The 17,730-nt window shown below is 45.1% G+C and overlaps 1 protein-coding gene across 1 annotated transcript in view; it reads left to right on the top strand.

Annotated features, from left to right (window-relative positions):
• The first annotated feature begins 4,125 nt into the window (after positions 1-4,125).
• The window catches only part of LOC139571503 (golgin subfamily A member 7B-like), a 20,146-nt gene continuing 6,541 nt past the window's right edge, over positions 4,126-17,730 (top strand). The window contains exons 1-3 of the mRNA XM_071394439.1: positions 4,126-4,239; positions 14,686-14,811; positions 17,296-17,448. Of these exons, the coding sequence (XP_071250540.1) occupies positions 4,228-4,239; positions 14,686-14,811; positions 17,296-17,448 (291 nt within the window). The 5' untranslated portion in view covers positions 4,126-4,227. The remainder of the gene's footprint in view (positions 4,240-14,685; positions 14,812-17,295; positions 17,449-17,730) is intronic.

Below are 17,730 nucleotides of genomic sequence, written 5' to 3'. Positions count from 1 at the left end.
ATCGCTGATGCGTGTGATGGGGGTGAAGGCAGGTGTGCGTAATGATGGTGAAAGGAGTGCGTAATGCTGGGGAGCCTGGCACCCTTGAGCGCCAGGGGGGAAGAGCAGGAGCAGGCGTGACACACATCCAAAATAATAACACATCAAGTCTGCCAGGACTCTGATCCCATTTGAACAGGGAGGTTTTACACACATCCAAAATAATAACATATCAAGTGCTGTTGAACAAATGGAGACAGTACAGAGAAAGGGGGAATGTCCACTCCCCTAAGCTTTATAAAATATCCATTTGTGTGTGGCCTTTTTCTCTATCTAATTTACCATGTGTAGGGCCATGAGTTTTGATCCCATAATTTACCATGTGTAGGGCCACGAGTTTTGATTCCAAAATGTACCATGTGTAGGGCCACGAGTTTTTCTATCCAGAATGTTGAAGATGAGCTTTCTGTACATATCATATTTAGCTTTTTTTTGCGGGTGTAGTGAAATGCTTGTGCTTAAACTGCTACTTTTGTGGTCATAACATTATGTATAATGGCACCAATGGGCCTACTGTATAACGAGCTGCCACCTAATACATAGACGCCATACTAAATATAAAGCCAATCTAACCAAACCTAATTCCGGTACTCTTCATTAAGAGAGCCTAAAGCCAAAACAACTTCTAGCCACAGCCATCTGCAAGACGTCACAGAAAAGGGCACTGGCATTTGGGGATGGAAACCAAAACCATGCATATTTTGTAAAATGTATATTGTATACATTACGATTGAAAATGAAGCATGTTTCATGTGTGTGTGTGTGTGTGTGTGTGTGTCAATTCGTTATGATAATTTCAGATTTCCAAGCCCAGTGATAATTTTCCACTGATGTGCACATTCAGACACATTCAGAGGCCAGAATGAGATGCTTTATGAGTTCATCAGCTTGCATTACAATCCCAGTATGAAGGGGAATGCATGCATTCTACCATTGTGGTAATCAGACCTCCCCAACCTAGCAATTTACCCTGGCCATGTGCCCTCCGCTGGTGAACCAAAACCAATATCCCCTATCTTTCAGGCCTCAGTCAAACACTGACAACTATAAACAAACATCTTGGCCATACCGTGTGCCTGTGTCAATCCACACACGCACGCTCATGCACACCCTCGCACACACATGCATTTGTGCACGCACACGCACGCTAACATACACACACAAACACACACACACACACACACACATATAAACACCCATGTCAAGTGCCCATGTCAATCTCCTTTTCAAGAGCTGGACTTGTATTTCCTGCTAACTCTACACCAGAGCAGGGACTACCAGACCCAAACACATACTGATTTGTGGTCAACGCTGTCTTGTCTGACTGAGAGTGGGCTGTGCCAGCCATGGGCCAAACCTTATGCATGTTAATCAATTTGAACACAAATACATATTTTGTTGTATGAAAGCCCATCTTGATTGTATATCAGGTTTGAGTCTGAATTAAAAGGAAGTAAAATGTAATTCCATTGCATTCAAAGAAATTCAAAAAATGAAAGACTTGATCAATTTTTTGAGAAATATGTTTCTGCTTCTTTGAAAAACCATAGGAGAAATTGGAGCTCGAAAGTACTTTGATCTTGTTTTAGCAAAACCCTAGATGTGAGTGTGTGTCTTGTCTCAATATGTTTGACAACGGGCTGATGGTGAAGCTAAAGTTACAGCAGCAATATCAGGAGATTTGAGGACACTGGAAGCCTGGGGAAATATGTGCTAGCCTGTACACACACACACACACACACACACACACACACACACACACACACACACACACACACACACACACACACACACACACACACACACACACACACACACACACACACACACACACACACACACACACACACACACACACACACACACACACACACACACACACACACACACACACACACACACACACACACACACACACACACACACACACACACACACACACACACACACACACACTGGGGGAATATGCAATCCAAGGTAAACATCAGGATTCAGATAGTGTTAGTTCAGCATGCTTCCTATTATGGAGGCTAGTCTAGTGTTAGATCTAATTTACATTCAGAATGGATAGATGGTTATGACTGAGTCTGTGGATGTTTCTGTGTGTGTTTGCGCGGTTGCGTACATGCGTGTGTGTGAAAGAAAGATTGGGGTAAAGAGGGATGGTGGGAAGGAATGAGGTGGGAGTGAGAAATGGACAAGAAAGAGCGTACCTCTTGTACTAGCCGTGAATTGCTTATCGAATAGTTTATCTTATAAAAGGTTCCCAACTGCTACTGTACTGTTTGGCACTCACACTCTAATGATAAATGTTTAATCAAAGCACTCACTACAGGTATGGAATTAAACACCCTGTTATATACACAATGGTTATGACACACGTACACACAATTACTCTGGACTCAATGAACTATGATGGCTGCAAGCGAATTAGCTGGCAAAACGAAGTTGGATGTGAACCTGTGACACTAAGCTCTTACAACTCACTGTTAAATGTACCAATGATTGTTGATTATGTAAGTTATAGCTGTCTCGCGTTTCTCCCTCCGTGTTTGTGCTTGACTACGTTATACTTTCAACACAATCAATCATACATATATTATCACCTAATGTTGTGTTAGATCTTTTTATCAACTTAAGTTCTTGTGAACATTACAAGTTTTGAACTTCTATTTGCTATTCATGGCTTGTTGGCATCATTGACCTGAGCTCATACAACTCGTTTTTGAGTAAAAAAAGCATAATGTATGAATTATTTTGACTATAACACTCAGATGAAACATATTGTGCTATTTATGACAGACTACTTTGTGTCAAAGTTTAACAAGGACTCTCTCCTCCTCACCAGTGTCATGATCAAAGATATGATCAAGAGCCTCACATACAGTATATAGTTTGGTCATTGTGCTGCCACAGAATGAATTGTGAGCAAGGCCTCAAAAAAGCTTTTATATACCAGAGCTGCGAGAAAAGTTCTATATATTATTCGAACAATGTTGCGATTGTTTGTGAGAATGCCAACAGGTGGGGTTCCCTTGGGGAAATATTCTATTGGGGAAAGGTTCCCATGGGGGTTGCCATGGAAGCCAAGAAGGGGAGTGACGTGTGTGTGTGTGTGTGTGTGTGTGTGTGTGTGTGTGTGTGTGTGTGTGTGTGTGTGTGTGTGTGTGTGTGTGTGTGTGTGTGTGTGTGTGTGTGTGTGTGTGTGTGTGTGTGTGTGTGTGTGTGTGTGTGTGTGTGTGTGTGTGTGTGTGTGTGTGTGTGTGTGTGCACCAGCAAGTCTAAGTTTGTGTTTTCTGTCACCATCAACATACCTTATCGTGTGGGGGTCTGAGAAGTGTGTCCATCTGATGAATGGGCATGTGCCTGAACTCAATTTCATACACTAATTGTAGTCTCACACATTCATTTCTAATGACCGGTCAAAGGGAACACCACAGGTGTTAAATAAAACACCCAACATGTAATGAAAATCATCTAAATGTATTTTGCGTGTTCAGATGTGGACAAAGTCATGGAACCTTATGACAATCAGATTAAATGAACTACATTTTTCAGAGAGAAAACTTACAAATCGGTCCAATTTGACAGGAACACAGCAATGTTGATTGTTGATGATTGTTGCCTCAAGTTTCTCTCTCAGTCTTTGTGCTTGACTGAGTTATCAAGGAAACAGCAGGAGACAACGGTTGGATGTTGTTGTTGTTTACAGCTGATGGAGAGAAGAATGGAAAAGCAGGCATTTCCTATTAATTATTAATAAACGTGGGAAACCACAAAGTGTAAAAGAAAAATGACCTCTGTTTTTTACACAGAGGAATCAGTGATCTATCGTTTCACAGCATCATATCTTTGAAGACTCCTGTATGCACTTTCATATCTCAGAACTTCTCTTTCTTCTCCAACATTGGTATAATTATAAACTATCCACGTTTTTTAATTACCTATTACCTACCACTCACCCCAGAACATCTGCATCTCTCTCTCTCTCTCTCTCTCTCTCTCTCTCTCTCTCTCTCTCTCTCTCTCTCTCTCTCTCACACACACACACAGACACACACACACACACACACGACACACGCTCGAGCCTCGCTAGTGCGTTCCCGCCCTCCCGCGAAGCTCGAGCCGCGCAGTCCCAAGAGCAGACGTTTTCAGCACGGGACAGATCCTGCACCGTCTCATGGCAACATGTCGACTGAGGTAAGAATTTCGGCTAATTTAACGTCTTCGTTCTTGTGTAGGATAATAATGAATGGAAATGTATATATTTTTCTAATTGTGAGAGAAACGGAATGGAAGGTTGATTTTGTCTCATTTGGTTCGTCTGATAGCGATATGCAGTTTATCCTTGCTGTGCCTTTGATTCAACCGAGGAGATACGGGCTGTTTGAATGAACAACGAAGTAGCCTACACCTGGTGTATTGTATCATTCGGTGGCGGGAGGGCCGTTTTAACACGGCGGAAAACGGGGATCAAGAGCAAGAAGGCAGCTGGCAGCAAACTGCATAATATTTTACCTATCGGCCAAATATAATGACAGTAGCTCTTTTTCTTTCACCGGTAGACGACCGTATGTTCTGAATGTCAAAGAAAGAGTAACTGTCAATTCCGTTATCCAAGACGCATATCAATGTAGGAATCTTGATCAAGGCTACATTTCTTGAACGTATGTCTGTGTCCCTCCATGACTCCAACTTGGTTGGTCGGATGGGTGCACGCACCTAGAGGTCACTCCACCGTATAAATATCAGCACCATGGACAGAGGCAAAGATGTGTTTCTGTGTGTGTGTGTGTGTGTGTGTGTGTGTGTGTGTGTGTGTGTGTGTGTGTGTGTGTGTGTGTGTGTGTGTGTGTGTGTGTGTGTGTGTGTGTGTGTGTGTGTGTGTGTGTGTGTGTGTGTGTGTGTGTGTGTGTGTGTGTGTGGTGTGTGGTCACATTTCTCATTATATCATGCATACTCTGGAAATGTTAATACATTGCTATGCAGAGCTGGCTGAGTTCTAAATGAGATTCTGGGATAGACATTATACATTACATTTTACATTACATTTTACATTACATATTAGGCATTTAGCAGACCCTCTTATCCAGAGAGACATACAGTGGTGAGTGCATACATTTTCATACTTTTTTGAAGACGAAGCATACTCACATGAAGGGTAACCTGGCCTAAAACCTAAAGAGTAACCTGGCCTAAAACCTGAAGACTTGTGCAGCCTTGGATCTTGCTGTGGGTGTAAACAATCTTGAAATGTGTAGATAATCTGTGTTCAACACCAGGTTGGTCACACCAGGAATCTGAACAGGATTTCAACACTAATTTCTAAGTAATCTGAACAGGATTTCAACACTCATTTCTAACTAATCTGAACAGGATTTCAACACTCATTTCTAAATCATCTCGATTGTAGCTGCCTATATTCCCTAGCCTGGATGTGCTGGGATGCTGTGTCCTCTAACTAACAGCATCAACAACTCACACACAAACACACACCGTTCACAAACAAATTCCTCTAACTAACAGCATGTGTGTGTGTGTGTGTATGTGTGTGTGTGTGTGTGTGTGTGTGTGTGTGTGTGTGTGTGTGTGCGCGTGTGCACGCGTGGGTGTGTGAGGCTGTGTGGCTGTGTTATTTTTAGCAGGTTGTAATGCCAGCAGGGATGTGCTCTGACTGTTTACCTGTAGTGGTGTCGCTGTCTGACGTGGTGACTTTCCTGGTTGTCTGATGTCGCTGTCTGACGTGGTGACTTTCCTGGTTGTCTGATGTCACTGTCTGATGGGGTGACTGTCCTGGTTGTCTGATGTCACTGTCTGATGGGGTGACTGTCCTGGTTGTCTGATGTCACTGTCTGATGGGGTGACTGTCCTGGTTGTCTGATGTCACTGTCTGATGGGGTGACTGTCCTGGTTGTCTGATAACTCTGTGTGATGGGGTGACTTTCCTGGTTGTCTGATGTCACTGTCTGATGGGGTGACTGTCCTGGTTGTCTGATGTCACTGTCTGATGGGGTGACTGTCCTGGTTGTCTGATGTCACTGTCTGATGGGGTGACTGTCCTGGTTGTCTGATGTCACTGTCTGATGGGGTGACTGTCCTGGTTGTCTGATGTCACTGTCTGATGGGGTGACTGTCCTGGTTGTCTGATGTCACTCTGTGATGGGGTGACTTTCCTGATTGTCTGATGTCACTGTCTGATGGGGTGACTGTCCTGGTTGTCTGATGTCACTCTGTGATGGGGTGACTGTCCTGGTTGTCTGATGTCACTGTCTGACGGGATGACTGTCCTGGTTGTCTGATGTCACTGTCTGATGGGGTGACTGTCCTGGTTGTCTGATGTCATTGTCTGATGGGGTGACTGCCCTGGTTGTCTGATGTCACTCTGTGATGGGGTGACTGTCCTAGTTGTCTGATGTTACTGTCTGATTGGATGACTTTCCTGGTTGTCTGATGTCACTTTGTGATGCCTGTCCTGGTTGTCTGATGTCACTGTCTGATGGGGTGACTGTCCTGGTTGTCTGATGTCACTGTCTGACGGGATGACTGTCCTGGTTGTCTGATGTCACTGTCTGATGGGGTGACTGTCTGGTTGTCTGATGTCACTGTCTGATGGGGTGACTGTCCTGGTTGTCTGATGTCACTGTCTGATGGGGTGACTGTCCTGGTTGTCTGATGTCACTGTCTGATGGGGTGACTGTCCTGGTTGTCTGATGTCACTGTCTGATGGGGTGACTGTCCTGGTTGTCTGATGTCACTCTGTGATGGGGTGACTTTCCTGGTTGTCTGATGTCACTGTCTGATGGGGTGACTGTCCTGGTTGTCTGATGTCACTCTGTGATGGGGTGACTGTCCTGGTTGTCTGATGTCACTGTCTGACGGGATGACTGTCCTGGTTGTCTGATGTCACTTTGTGATGCCTGTCCTGGTTGTCTGATGTCACTCTGTGATGACTTTCCTGGTTGTCTGATGTCACTTTGTGATGCCTGTCCTGGTTGTCTGATGTCACTGTCTGATGGGGTGACTGTCCTGGTTGTCTGATGTCACTCTGTGATGGGGTGACTTTCCTGGTTGTCTGATGTCACTGTCTGATGGGGTGACTGTCCTGGTTGTCTGATGTCACTGTGTGATGGGGTGACTGTCCTGGTTGTCTGATGTCACTGTCTGATGGGGTGACTGTCCTGGTTGTCTGATGTCATTGTCTGATGGGGTGACTGCCCTGGTTGTCTGATGTCACTCTGTGATGGGGTGACTGTCCTAGTTGTCTGATGTCACTGTCTGATTGGATGACTTTCCTGGTTGTCTGATGTCACTTTGTGATGCCTGTCCTGGTTGTCTGATGTCACTCTGTGATGACTTTCCTGGTTGTCTGATGTCACTTTGTGATGCCTGTCCTGGTTGTCTGATGTCACTGTCTGATGGGGTGACTGTCCTGGTTGTCTGATGTCACTTTGTGATGGCATATTATATTATCCTTTTAACCACTAATCTGATAAATTGTTTATTAATTAATTAAAATAAAGCAGTTACATGTAGTAGACACTCCTGTCCAAACAGTACAGTGAGTGCATGCATTTGTTGTGTGATCCTTGCAGGAATTGAACCCTCAACCTTTGAGATGCTACCGCCACGCTCTAACCAACTGGCATTTTGACCAGTGAAGGGCTTAGCCTGTGACCCAAAATGGCACACTATTCCCTACTTAGTGCACTACTTTTGACCAAAGATCTATGGCACTAAGGAATAGGGTGCCATTTCGGACACAGTCTTAGTGTCCTGGGATGTTGTTCTGACTCCTCTACCCTCTACAGATGGGTAGAGGGCAGAGCGTACCTTCTACAAATGGGTGGGGGCTGTACCCTCTACATATGGTTGGAGGGCAGAGATGTACCCTTTACTGATGTGTGGAGCGCAGAGCTGTACCCTCTACAGATTGGTGGAGGGCAGAGCTGTACCTCCACCAAAGTATACAAGCAGTGGACACTAGGGCACATAATGTATACAAGCAGGGGACACTAGGGCCGTGCTTTTAGGGCCCATAATGCAATTCTTCAGAAAATGGGCATGGCTTTACAATGTTTTCAGATTTAAAGAAAATTGCGGAAATATGTTCAACGAGAGCGGATACAAATTCATTGCTTTAATGAATTATGACAAATGTTAACAAAATGTTCAGCATTGTCATAAAGTAATGACTTTTCAAATAAGTTACATTTGCTGACAATTTGTTGGCTACGCTTTCCTTATGAAACGGATAGCATTTCATTACAGCAATATGTACCGGTATGTTAGCTAGCTGCCTAACTTTAGTTGGCTACTAATAGATAACTTGCCCGTATTTTAACTATATGCTATCTAACTACCCAACGTTTATTGACTTGATTATTCCCGTCATTCTTAGTTTAGCTAAGTTGTATAGTCATTGTGCGTTCTCAATGGACATTCGGGTGCATTTCTAAATTCTCTCTGGCTATCTACTCGGGTTTCAGAGCACTCTCGTCTGAGTGTACCAGAGCGCAGAATAACTGAGGAATTTACAAACGCTCAACACCAGTTGAATGTGGCCGGTGTCAGTAAACGTCGGCAAAAAAGTGTAATTAAATTGTTGCCATCAGCACAGTTACAGTCACCAACACTCTGGATAACATGAAAACAGCCTAACCAGCTCTGCTAGGGTGAGTAAAATGGTCAGAGTGCGGAGTTCTCTCATTTGTGCCTGGAAGTAGCTAGGAAGTTAGCCAGTTAGCTTGGGTGCTTGGGTGCTGTTGTGAGGTCAGAATGAATGTTCGGCTCAACCCTTCTCCTCAGCCAGAGCATCCAGTGTTCGCTCTGAACCCTACGAATTTACAAACGGACAATCTGACAACGCTTTGAAATTACGAACTGACAATCTGACAACGCTCTGAAATTGCGAACTGCCAATCTGACAACGCTCTGAAATTGCGAACTGACAATTTGACAACGCTCTGAAATTGCGAACTGACAATCTGACAACGCTCTGAAATTGCGAACTGACAATTTGACAACGCTCTGAAATTACGAACTGACAATCTGACAACGCTCTGAAATTACGAACTGACAATCTGACAACGCTCTAAAGTTACGAACTGACAATCTGACAATGCTCTGAAGTTACGAACTGACAATCTGACAACGCTCTGAAGTTACGAACTGACAATCTGACAACGCTCTGAAGTTACGAACGCCCAGAGCTCACTCTGAGCGCACTCTGGCACTCCAGATTGAATTTAATAACACACCCGAAGTCGTAAAATGTCTAGATTGTAATTTGTTATGCTAACAAGCTAGCAAGAGGTGCATAGCAACAACATCAACTTCCGGTAGACAGGCAAAGCGCTAGTACACTCAACTGAAAGGATACAGTTTGTTTACAGTATACTAAATTGAACTAATAGTATATAGTATGTAGTATATACTCAGTAAGTATGTAGCATACAGTATGTTAGTGTGGGTATTTTGTCTCAGGCGGTCTCACTCTCTGACCTGGCCCGCTGGTTAGCGCTCTTGTGTGTGCGTATGTGGAGGAGGGGGGTGTCAAGGTCTTTGCTGTCCACTGTAACAAGCACAGTTGTTGCTCAGAGACTCCTAGGCCTTGTCAGGCTGTATTCTGTGTTCTGTCAGACGTACTGGTTTGTGGAGCCCAGCGTGAGATAGGGTTTCTGACCATGTGTAGCTGTAAGTTAAGCAGTAGAGCCGATCACTGAACTGTCAGATTGACCTGTTGTGTTTCCAGGCCTTCGAGTCGATGGCAGAGCCGTGCGGATTTTCTCTGGTGGTCCATCACACACACACACACACACACACACACACACACACACACACACACACACACACACACACACACACACACACACACACACACACACACACACACACACACACACACACACACACACACACACACACACACACACACACACACACACAGGTGACACATCTCACGTCCAAGACCCATCAATTGTCCATGACATATTTAATGTGAACAGGCTGCTGCCGTTTGTAACCATCACCCACTGGAGTCTCAAATGCAGCTCATATAGCAGACAGGTCACCCATGATACAAGTCAGTAATCGAGGTCCATCCATGTCTGAGAACGTAGGTTTCGGTTTTTCAAGGGTTTTGTGGAGGGGCATGGTGGACAGGCATACTCATCTGTCTCTGATTCCAAAGGTTGCAAGTTCAAACCCAGCGATGGAAAGTTGTTTTTGTTTTAAGCCTATCCCAAACCTTAACCCTTACTTTAACCCTTAACCCTTATTTTAACATTCCGAGTTGAGGCCTAACATCCAGAGGAAGCAGTCAGACCAAGCTGGTTGTTGAAAAGGAGAGAGAGTGCTCTCTGTACGAGAACCAAAAAGGATGCTCCTATGGGGACAGCCGAAGAACCCTTTCGGAACAACTTTTTCTAAGAAGGTGTGTGTGTATGTGTCTGTGTGCGTGTGTGTGTGTCTGTCTGTGTCGTGTGTGGAGTGAGCGAGACAGAGAGAGGAGAGGGGAAAGAGAGAGAGGGGAGAGAGACAGAGAGAGAGAGGAAAGTGGGAGGGGAGAGAGAGAGGGTGAGATTAAGACAGGGAGGGAGAGAAAGAAAGACAGAGAGACAAAGAGAAGGGGAGAAAAAGAGAGATAGACAGGGACAGATAGGCAGGCAGTCAGACAGGCAGACAGACAGACGGACGGACGGACGGACGGCAGAGAGAGAGACAGTCAGGCAGACAGTCAAGCAGACAAAGGCAGTCAGGCAGACAGTCAAGCAGACAGAGGTAGACAGAACAGGGAGGAAGAAGGGAAGGAAATGGGAGGTGAGGCCAATGAAAGGAAAGAGGGATGAAGGGAGAGAAGGGTGGAGGGAGAGAAGGATGAAAGCAGAGAAGGATGGAGGGAAAGAGGGAGGAAGGGAGAGAAGGATGAAAGCAGAGAAGGATGAAGGCAGAGAAGGATGGAAGGAGAGAGGGATGAAGGGAGAGAAGGGTGGAGGGAGAGAGGGATGAAGGGAGAGAAGGATGGAGGGAGAGAGGGATGAAGGGAGAGACGGGAGGAGGGGGAGAAGGGTGGAGGGAGAGAGGGATGAAGGGAGAGAAGGATGGAGGGAGAGAGGGATGAAGGGAGAGAAGGGAGGAGGGAGGGAGCGAGCCAGACAGTGAGACAGAAAACAGAAGCCCCGTGTAATGATTTAATAGTCTAATTGTTCTCTCCAATCAGTCCTCTCTAAGGAATAATGGAATTAGTGTGTGTGTGTGTGTGTGCGTCTGCGTGTCTGTGTGTGTGTGTGTGTGTGTGTGTGTGTGTGTGGGGGGGGGGGGGGGGGGGGGTGTTTTAAAAAGACAAGCGTTGTGCATGATGTGATGTAACTTCTATTAGACGTGTTTGACTTTAGAGTCTGATTGGCTAAGGAAAAAACCTAAGCCAATGAGATCTTCAGAACTTTATTCTGTATTCGTGATGAATGAATGAATGCTTCTTTTTTTTATAAACGCGGAATGAGTTGTTTTGGAAAGTTTCTGAAAAAGTGTTGTATTAAACAAGATTGGTTACTAGCTAGCTACCTTTTGAGTTTGGATCCCTCAACGCGGTTGGTAATCCGTTGCTGGGACCGCTGTAATCTGTCCAGGGATCCTGCTGACCAACTGCTTGGCGTAGCAGCTAGCATAACTGCCACTGTTAGCTGTCTATCAAGCTAGCGGGGTTTCCTTGAGGGCTTGAATGCAGCCCGTGACGCGGTTAGCACGATGACAACCAGATGGCAACCAGCTCAGGTGTACATCCAGAACAAATTCAAGGTGTATATCCAGAACAAATTCAAGGTGTATATCCAGAACAAATTCAAGGTGTATATCCAGAACAAATTCAAGGTGTATATCCAGAACAAATTCAAGGTGTATATCCAGAACACATTCAAGGTGTATATCCAGAACACATTCAAGGTGTATATCCAGAACAAATTCAAGGTGTATATCCAGAACAAATTCAAGGTGTATATCCAGAACAAATTCAAGGTGTATATCCAGAACACATTCAAGGTGTATATCCAGAACAAATTCAAGGTGTATATCCAGAACACATTCAAGGTGTATATCCAGAACACATTCAAGGTGTATATCCAGAACAAATTCAAGGTGTATATCAATAACAAATTCAAGGTGTATATCAAGAACACATTCAAGGTGTATATCCAGATCAAATTCAAGGTGTATATCCAGAACAAATTCAAGGTGTATATCCAGAACAAATTCAAGGTGTACATCCAGAACAAATTCAAGGTGTATATCAAGAACACATTCACGGTGTATATCCAGATCAATTTCAAGGTGTATATCAAGAACACATTCAAGGTGTATATCCAGATCAAATTCAAGGTGTATATCCAGAACAAATTCAAGGTGTACATCAAGAACAAATTCAAGGTGTATATCCAGAACAAATTCAAGGTGTATATCCAGAACAAATTCAAGGTGTATATCCAGAACAAATTCAAGGTGTATATCCAGAACAAATTCAAGGTGTATATCCAGAACAAATTCAAAGTGTACATCAAGAACAAATTCAAGGTGTATATCCAGAACAAATTCAAGGTGTATATCCAGAACAAATTCAAGGTGTATATCCAGAACAAATTCAAGGTGTAAATCCAGAACAAATTCAAAAAAGCGTACAGTATTTTATAGTCATTATTTAATGGACCTCCCTTCCATCTCTTATTGCTCAAATGAACAGCAAACCTGGTTTAAAAAACTGATAAAGCAACACGTCACGGCACAGCGCCTCTCCCCTGTTGTGTGTGTATTGATATGTAGGCTATGGGTGCCTTTTTAAATGGATGTAGTTCTGTCCTCGATCTGTTCTTTTTTTAAATGATCTGTATTATACCATGTTTCATGTTTTGTGTGGACCCCAGGAAGAGTAGCTGCTGCTTTCGCAACAGCTAATGGGGATCTTAATAAAATGCCAAATAAATCAATTGGAATGGTACACAGATTCCTATTATCAAGTATGTGAATATCTTGAACTACAACTGTAGTCTGCAGCTTGACAATACCATTTACAGTTTCCATTTTAAGCTTCATAAGATCTTTTGTATTTGATGCAATTCAAATTCCTGTGTCTACCTCTTCATTCACAATGAAAAGAAGAACGCTTTTTGTGGTAAACAAGCAACAGAAGGATGGAGAAGGAAATAGAGATGGAAGGAAGAAAATCCTGAGCTGGAGAAAGAAAGACTAATCTCACGGGACTGACTGAGGGCTGTCAGAGCCTGCCTCTCTTCTCTCTCTCTCTCTCTCTCTCTCTCTCTCTCTCTCTCTCTCTCTCTCTCTCTCTCTCTCTCTCTCTCTCTCTCTCTCTCTCTCTCTCTCTCTCTCTTTCTCTTTCTCTTTTTCTCTCTCTCAATTCAATTCAATTCAATTCAAGGGGCTTTATTGGCATGGGAAACATGTGTTAACATTGCCAAAGCAAGTGAGGTAGGTAATATACAAAAGTCAAATAAACAATAAAAATGAACAGTAAACATTACACATACAGAAGTTTCAAAACAATAAAGACATTACAAATGTCATATTATATATATGCAGTGTTGTAACAATGTACAAATGGTTAAAGCACACAAGTTAAAATAAATAAACATAAATATGGGTTGTATTTACAGTGGTGTTTGTTCTTCACTGGTTGCCCTTTTCTTGTGGCAACAGGTCACAAATCTTGCTGCTGTGATGGCACACTGTGGAATTTCACCCAGTAGATATGGGAGTTTATCAAAATTGGATTTGTTTTCGAATTCTTTGTGGATCTGTGTAATCTCTCTCTCTCTCTCTCTCTCTCTCTCTCTCTCTCTCTCTCTCTCTCTCTCTCTCTCTTTCTCTCTCTCTCTCTCTCCTCGCATCCTCCTCTTCTCTCTCTTCTCTCTCTTCCTCTCATCCCCCTCTTCTCTCTCCTTCTCCTCTCATCCTCATCTTCTCTCTCTCTCCCTCTCATTCCTATTTTTTCTCTCTCCCTCTCCTCCTCTCATTCCCCTCTTCTTTTTCTCCTCCTCTCATCCCTCTCTTCTCTCTCTCCGTCTCCTCCTCTCATCCATCTTTTCTCTCTCCCTCTCCTCCTCTCATCCCCCTCTATTCTCTTTTCCTCTTGAAATAATGCAGAGATGATAAATTCATGAGTGGTGGCCTGCTTACGGTTGCACAAATGCAGCTTTGAGAGGGACGAAGGGCCATGTTAGTCAAAATGATATTTAGAGCCACTGAGGGAGAGAGGGATGGCAGAGAGATTGAGGGAGAGAGCGATGGAGGGAGAGGCGATTGCAGCCACTGAGAGAGACATTAAGGGGACTATACTGCATTGTCTGGATGTTCTCCTTCTCCCTCTCTCCCTTACCCCTCTTTATCTCACGCTCCCTCTCTGTCTCTCTCTCTCCCTTACCACTCTTTATCTCACGCTCCCTCTCTGTCTCTCTCTCCCCCTCTCTGTCTCTCTCTGTCTCCCTCTGTCTCTCTCTCTCTCCCCCTCTCTGTCTCTCTCTCTCCCGCCTCTCTCTCTCTCTCTCTCTCTCTCTCTCTCTCTCTCTCTCTCGCTCCCCCTTTCTCCCTCCCCCTTTCTGTATCTCTTTCTCCCATCTCTCCCCTCTCTCTGTCTCTCCATAGTTCCATAACCTACAGGAGTTGAGACACAGTGTGTCTGTAGCCACCAAGGTGTTCATCCAGAGAGACTACAGCCAAGGGACTACCTGTCGCTTCCAGACTAAGTTCCCCTCTGAGCTGGACAGCAGGGTGAGCACACACATGAACTAACTCATGCACACACACACACACACACACACACACACACACACACACACACACACACACACACACACACACACACACACACACACACACACACACACACACACACACACACACACACACACACACACACACACACGCACACACACATACACACACACGCGCGCGCACACGCTCACACACGCGCACACACACACAGGAAGAGTGATTGGAAAAGGGAGCGAGAGAGAGAGCGAGAGAGAGAGGACATAGTGAGGTGGGGTATAGGGGAGGGGGGTAGGGGACATTGGGCGGTGGGGTACAGGGGAGGGAGGAGAGGGTGAGGACATAGGGAGGTGGAGTATAGGGGAGGGTGGAGGGGACATAGGGAGGTGAGTTATAGTGGAGGGGTAAAGGACATAGGGAGATGAGGGTATAGGGGAGGGGGGAAATTACATAGGGAGGTGGGGTATAGGGGAGGGGGAAAGGACATAGGGAGGTGGGGTATAGGGGAGGGGGAAAGGACATAGGGAGGTGGGGTAAGGGGAGGGGGAAAGGACATAGGGAGGTGGGGTATAGGGGAGGGGGAAAGGACATAGGGAGGTGGGGTATAGGGGAGGGGGAAAGGACATAGGGAGGTGGGGTATAGGGGAGGGGGGAAATTACATAGGGAGGTGGGGTATAGGGGAGGGGGGAAAGGACATAGGGAGGTGGGGTATAGGGGAGGGGGGACATAGGAAGGTGGGGTATAGGGGAGGGGGGAAAGGACATAGGGAGGTGGGGTATAGGGGAGGGGGAAAGGACATAGGGAGGTGGGGTATAGGGGAGGGGGGAAATTACATAGGGAGGTGGGGTATAGGGGAGGGGGGAAAGGACATAGGGAGGTGGGGTATAGGGGAGGGGGGACATAGGAAGGTGGGGTATAGGGGAGGGGGAAAGGACATAGGGAGGTGGGGTATAGGGGAGGGGGGGAAAGGACATAGGGAGGTGGGGTATAGGGGAGGGGGGGAAAGGACATAGGGAGGTGGGGTATAGGGGAGGGGGAAAGGACATAGGGAGGTGGGGTATAGGGGAGGGGGGGAAAGGACATAGGGAGGTGGGGTATAGGGGAGGGGGGGAAAGGACATAGGGAGGTGGGGTATTAGGAGGTTGGAGGACGTAAGGAGGTGGGTAAAAAGGGAACGGGGGAAAGGACATAGGGAGGTGTGGTATTAGGAGGTTGGAGGACATAGGGAGGTGAGGTATAGGGGGAGTACGGGGGATATCATGTCACGTACAGAGACAGAGTGAGGGAAGCAGGTAGAGAGGCAAGTCTAAAGAGAGAGGGGGAGTGAAGAGAGGAAGAGGTGGTGAGTGAGAAGATGGATAGAGAGGGGGAGAGGAGGAGAAGGATTGTTTCAGGAACAGATAGCTTTGAGAGTGAGCTTACATGCAGTTCTGTCAGTTCTCTCAGTAAAACAGACACCTCCAGACTATTTCTTATCCACATGTCTAATTCCCGAGTTCACAAGTGTAACTAATGTACAGAATCATAGCAGTGTTTTTAAACCAGTGACAGTACAACTCTCGTCACACTTTATTTGGATAGACCGGATTGTCCATCTGCTTTACAGATGGTCATACTATCAATAAGCAACTGCTTGCTAAGGTTAGGGTTAAGGTTAGGTTTAGAGTAAGGGTTAGGATAAGGGTTAAGGTTGGGTTTAGAGTAAGGGTTAGGATAAGGGTTAAGGTTGGGTTTAGAGTAAGGGTTAGGATAAGGGTTAAGGTTAGGTTTATGGTAAGGGTAAGGAGAAGGGTTAAGGTTAGGTTTAGAGTAAGGGTAAGGGTTAGGATAAGGGTTAGAGTAAGGGTAGGATAAGGGTTAAGATTAGGTTTAGAGTAAGGGTTAGGATAAGGGTTAAGGTTGGGTTTAGAGTAAGGGTTAGGTTTAGAGTAAGGGTTAGGATAAGGGTTAGAGTAAGGGTAGGATAAGGGTTAGGATAAAGGTTAAGGTTGGGTTAGTAGATAGTTAGTTGAAATGTTACTGATAGTCTGTAGATAGTCTGTATAGCATCTACAGATGGACTATCCAGATGAAGTGTGAACTGTCAGACAGGATGGTATATTTGACGCTGTAAGTTGTTGGTTTCCTGATGTTGTGTGTCTTATTGCTTTGTCACATAGTGTTTTCAGCCTTTCAAGGTTGTTTAGTCCATTCTTCAATGCTACAAGTGACTCATGGGTTTCTAAATCGGTAGCACAAACATTTATTTTGGGAGAACAGAATGTGCCTGGTGGGGGGGTGGGGTGTGTGTGTGTGTGTGTGTGTGTGTGTGTGTGTGTGTGTGTGTGTGTGTGTGTGTGTGTGTGTGTGTGTGTGTGTGTGTGTGTGTGTGTGTGTGTGTGTGTGTGTGTGTGTGTGTGTGTGTGGATGTTATATGTGTGTGTGCCTTCGTCCTTGTGTATTTGTCCTTGCATATGAGCCTGCGTGTGTTCATGTGTGTGTAGATTGAGCGGACCCTGTTGGAAGACACAGTGAAGACGTTGAACAGCTACTATGCAGAGACAGAGAAGATGGGAGGCCAGTCCTACCTGGAGGGATGTCTGGCCTGCGCTACAGCCTACCTCATCTTCCTCTGTATGGAGACACGTTATGAGAAGGTACTGAACACACACACATACAGACGTGTGCAAGAATGCATGCACACACACACACACAGACACATATACGCACACAATTTAAGGGCACATACACACACACATGTGCACGCACGTTGCGCACACACACACACACACACACACACACACACACATACAAACACACACAGACACACTTCGCTCTCCACTTTCATTCCATCCAACGAATGTCAAGCCATGCGGTCTTTACTCCTTTCTTCTGAGAGAGCAAAGAAAGAGAGAAAAGTAGAAGAGGGGAGAAAAATT

This window comes from Salvelinus alpinus, chromosome 3 (assembly GCF_045679555.1).
Source record: "Salvelinus alpinus chromosome 3, SLU_Salpinus.1, whole genome shotgun sequence".
NCBI classification, from domain to species: Eukaryota; Metazoa; Chordata; class Actinopteri; order Salmoniformes; family Salmonidae; genus Salvelinus; species Salvelinus alpinus.
This window is presented reverse-complemented; position numbering and strand designations above follow the sequence as displayed.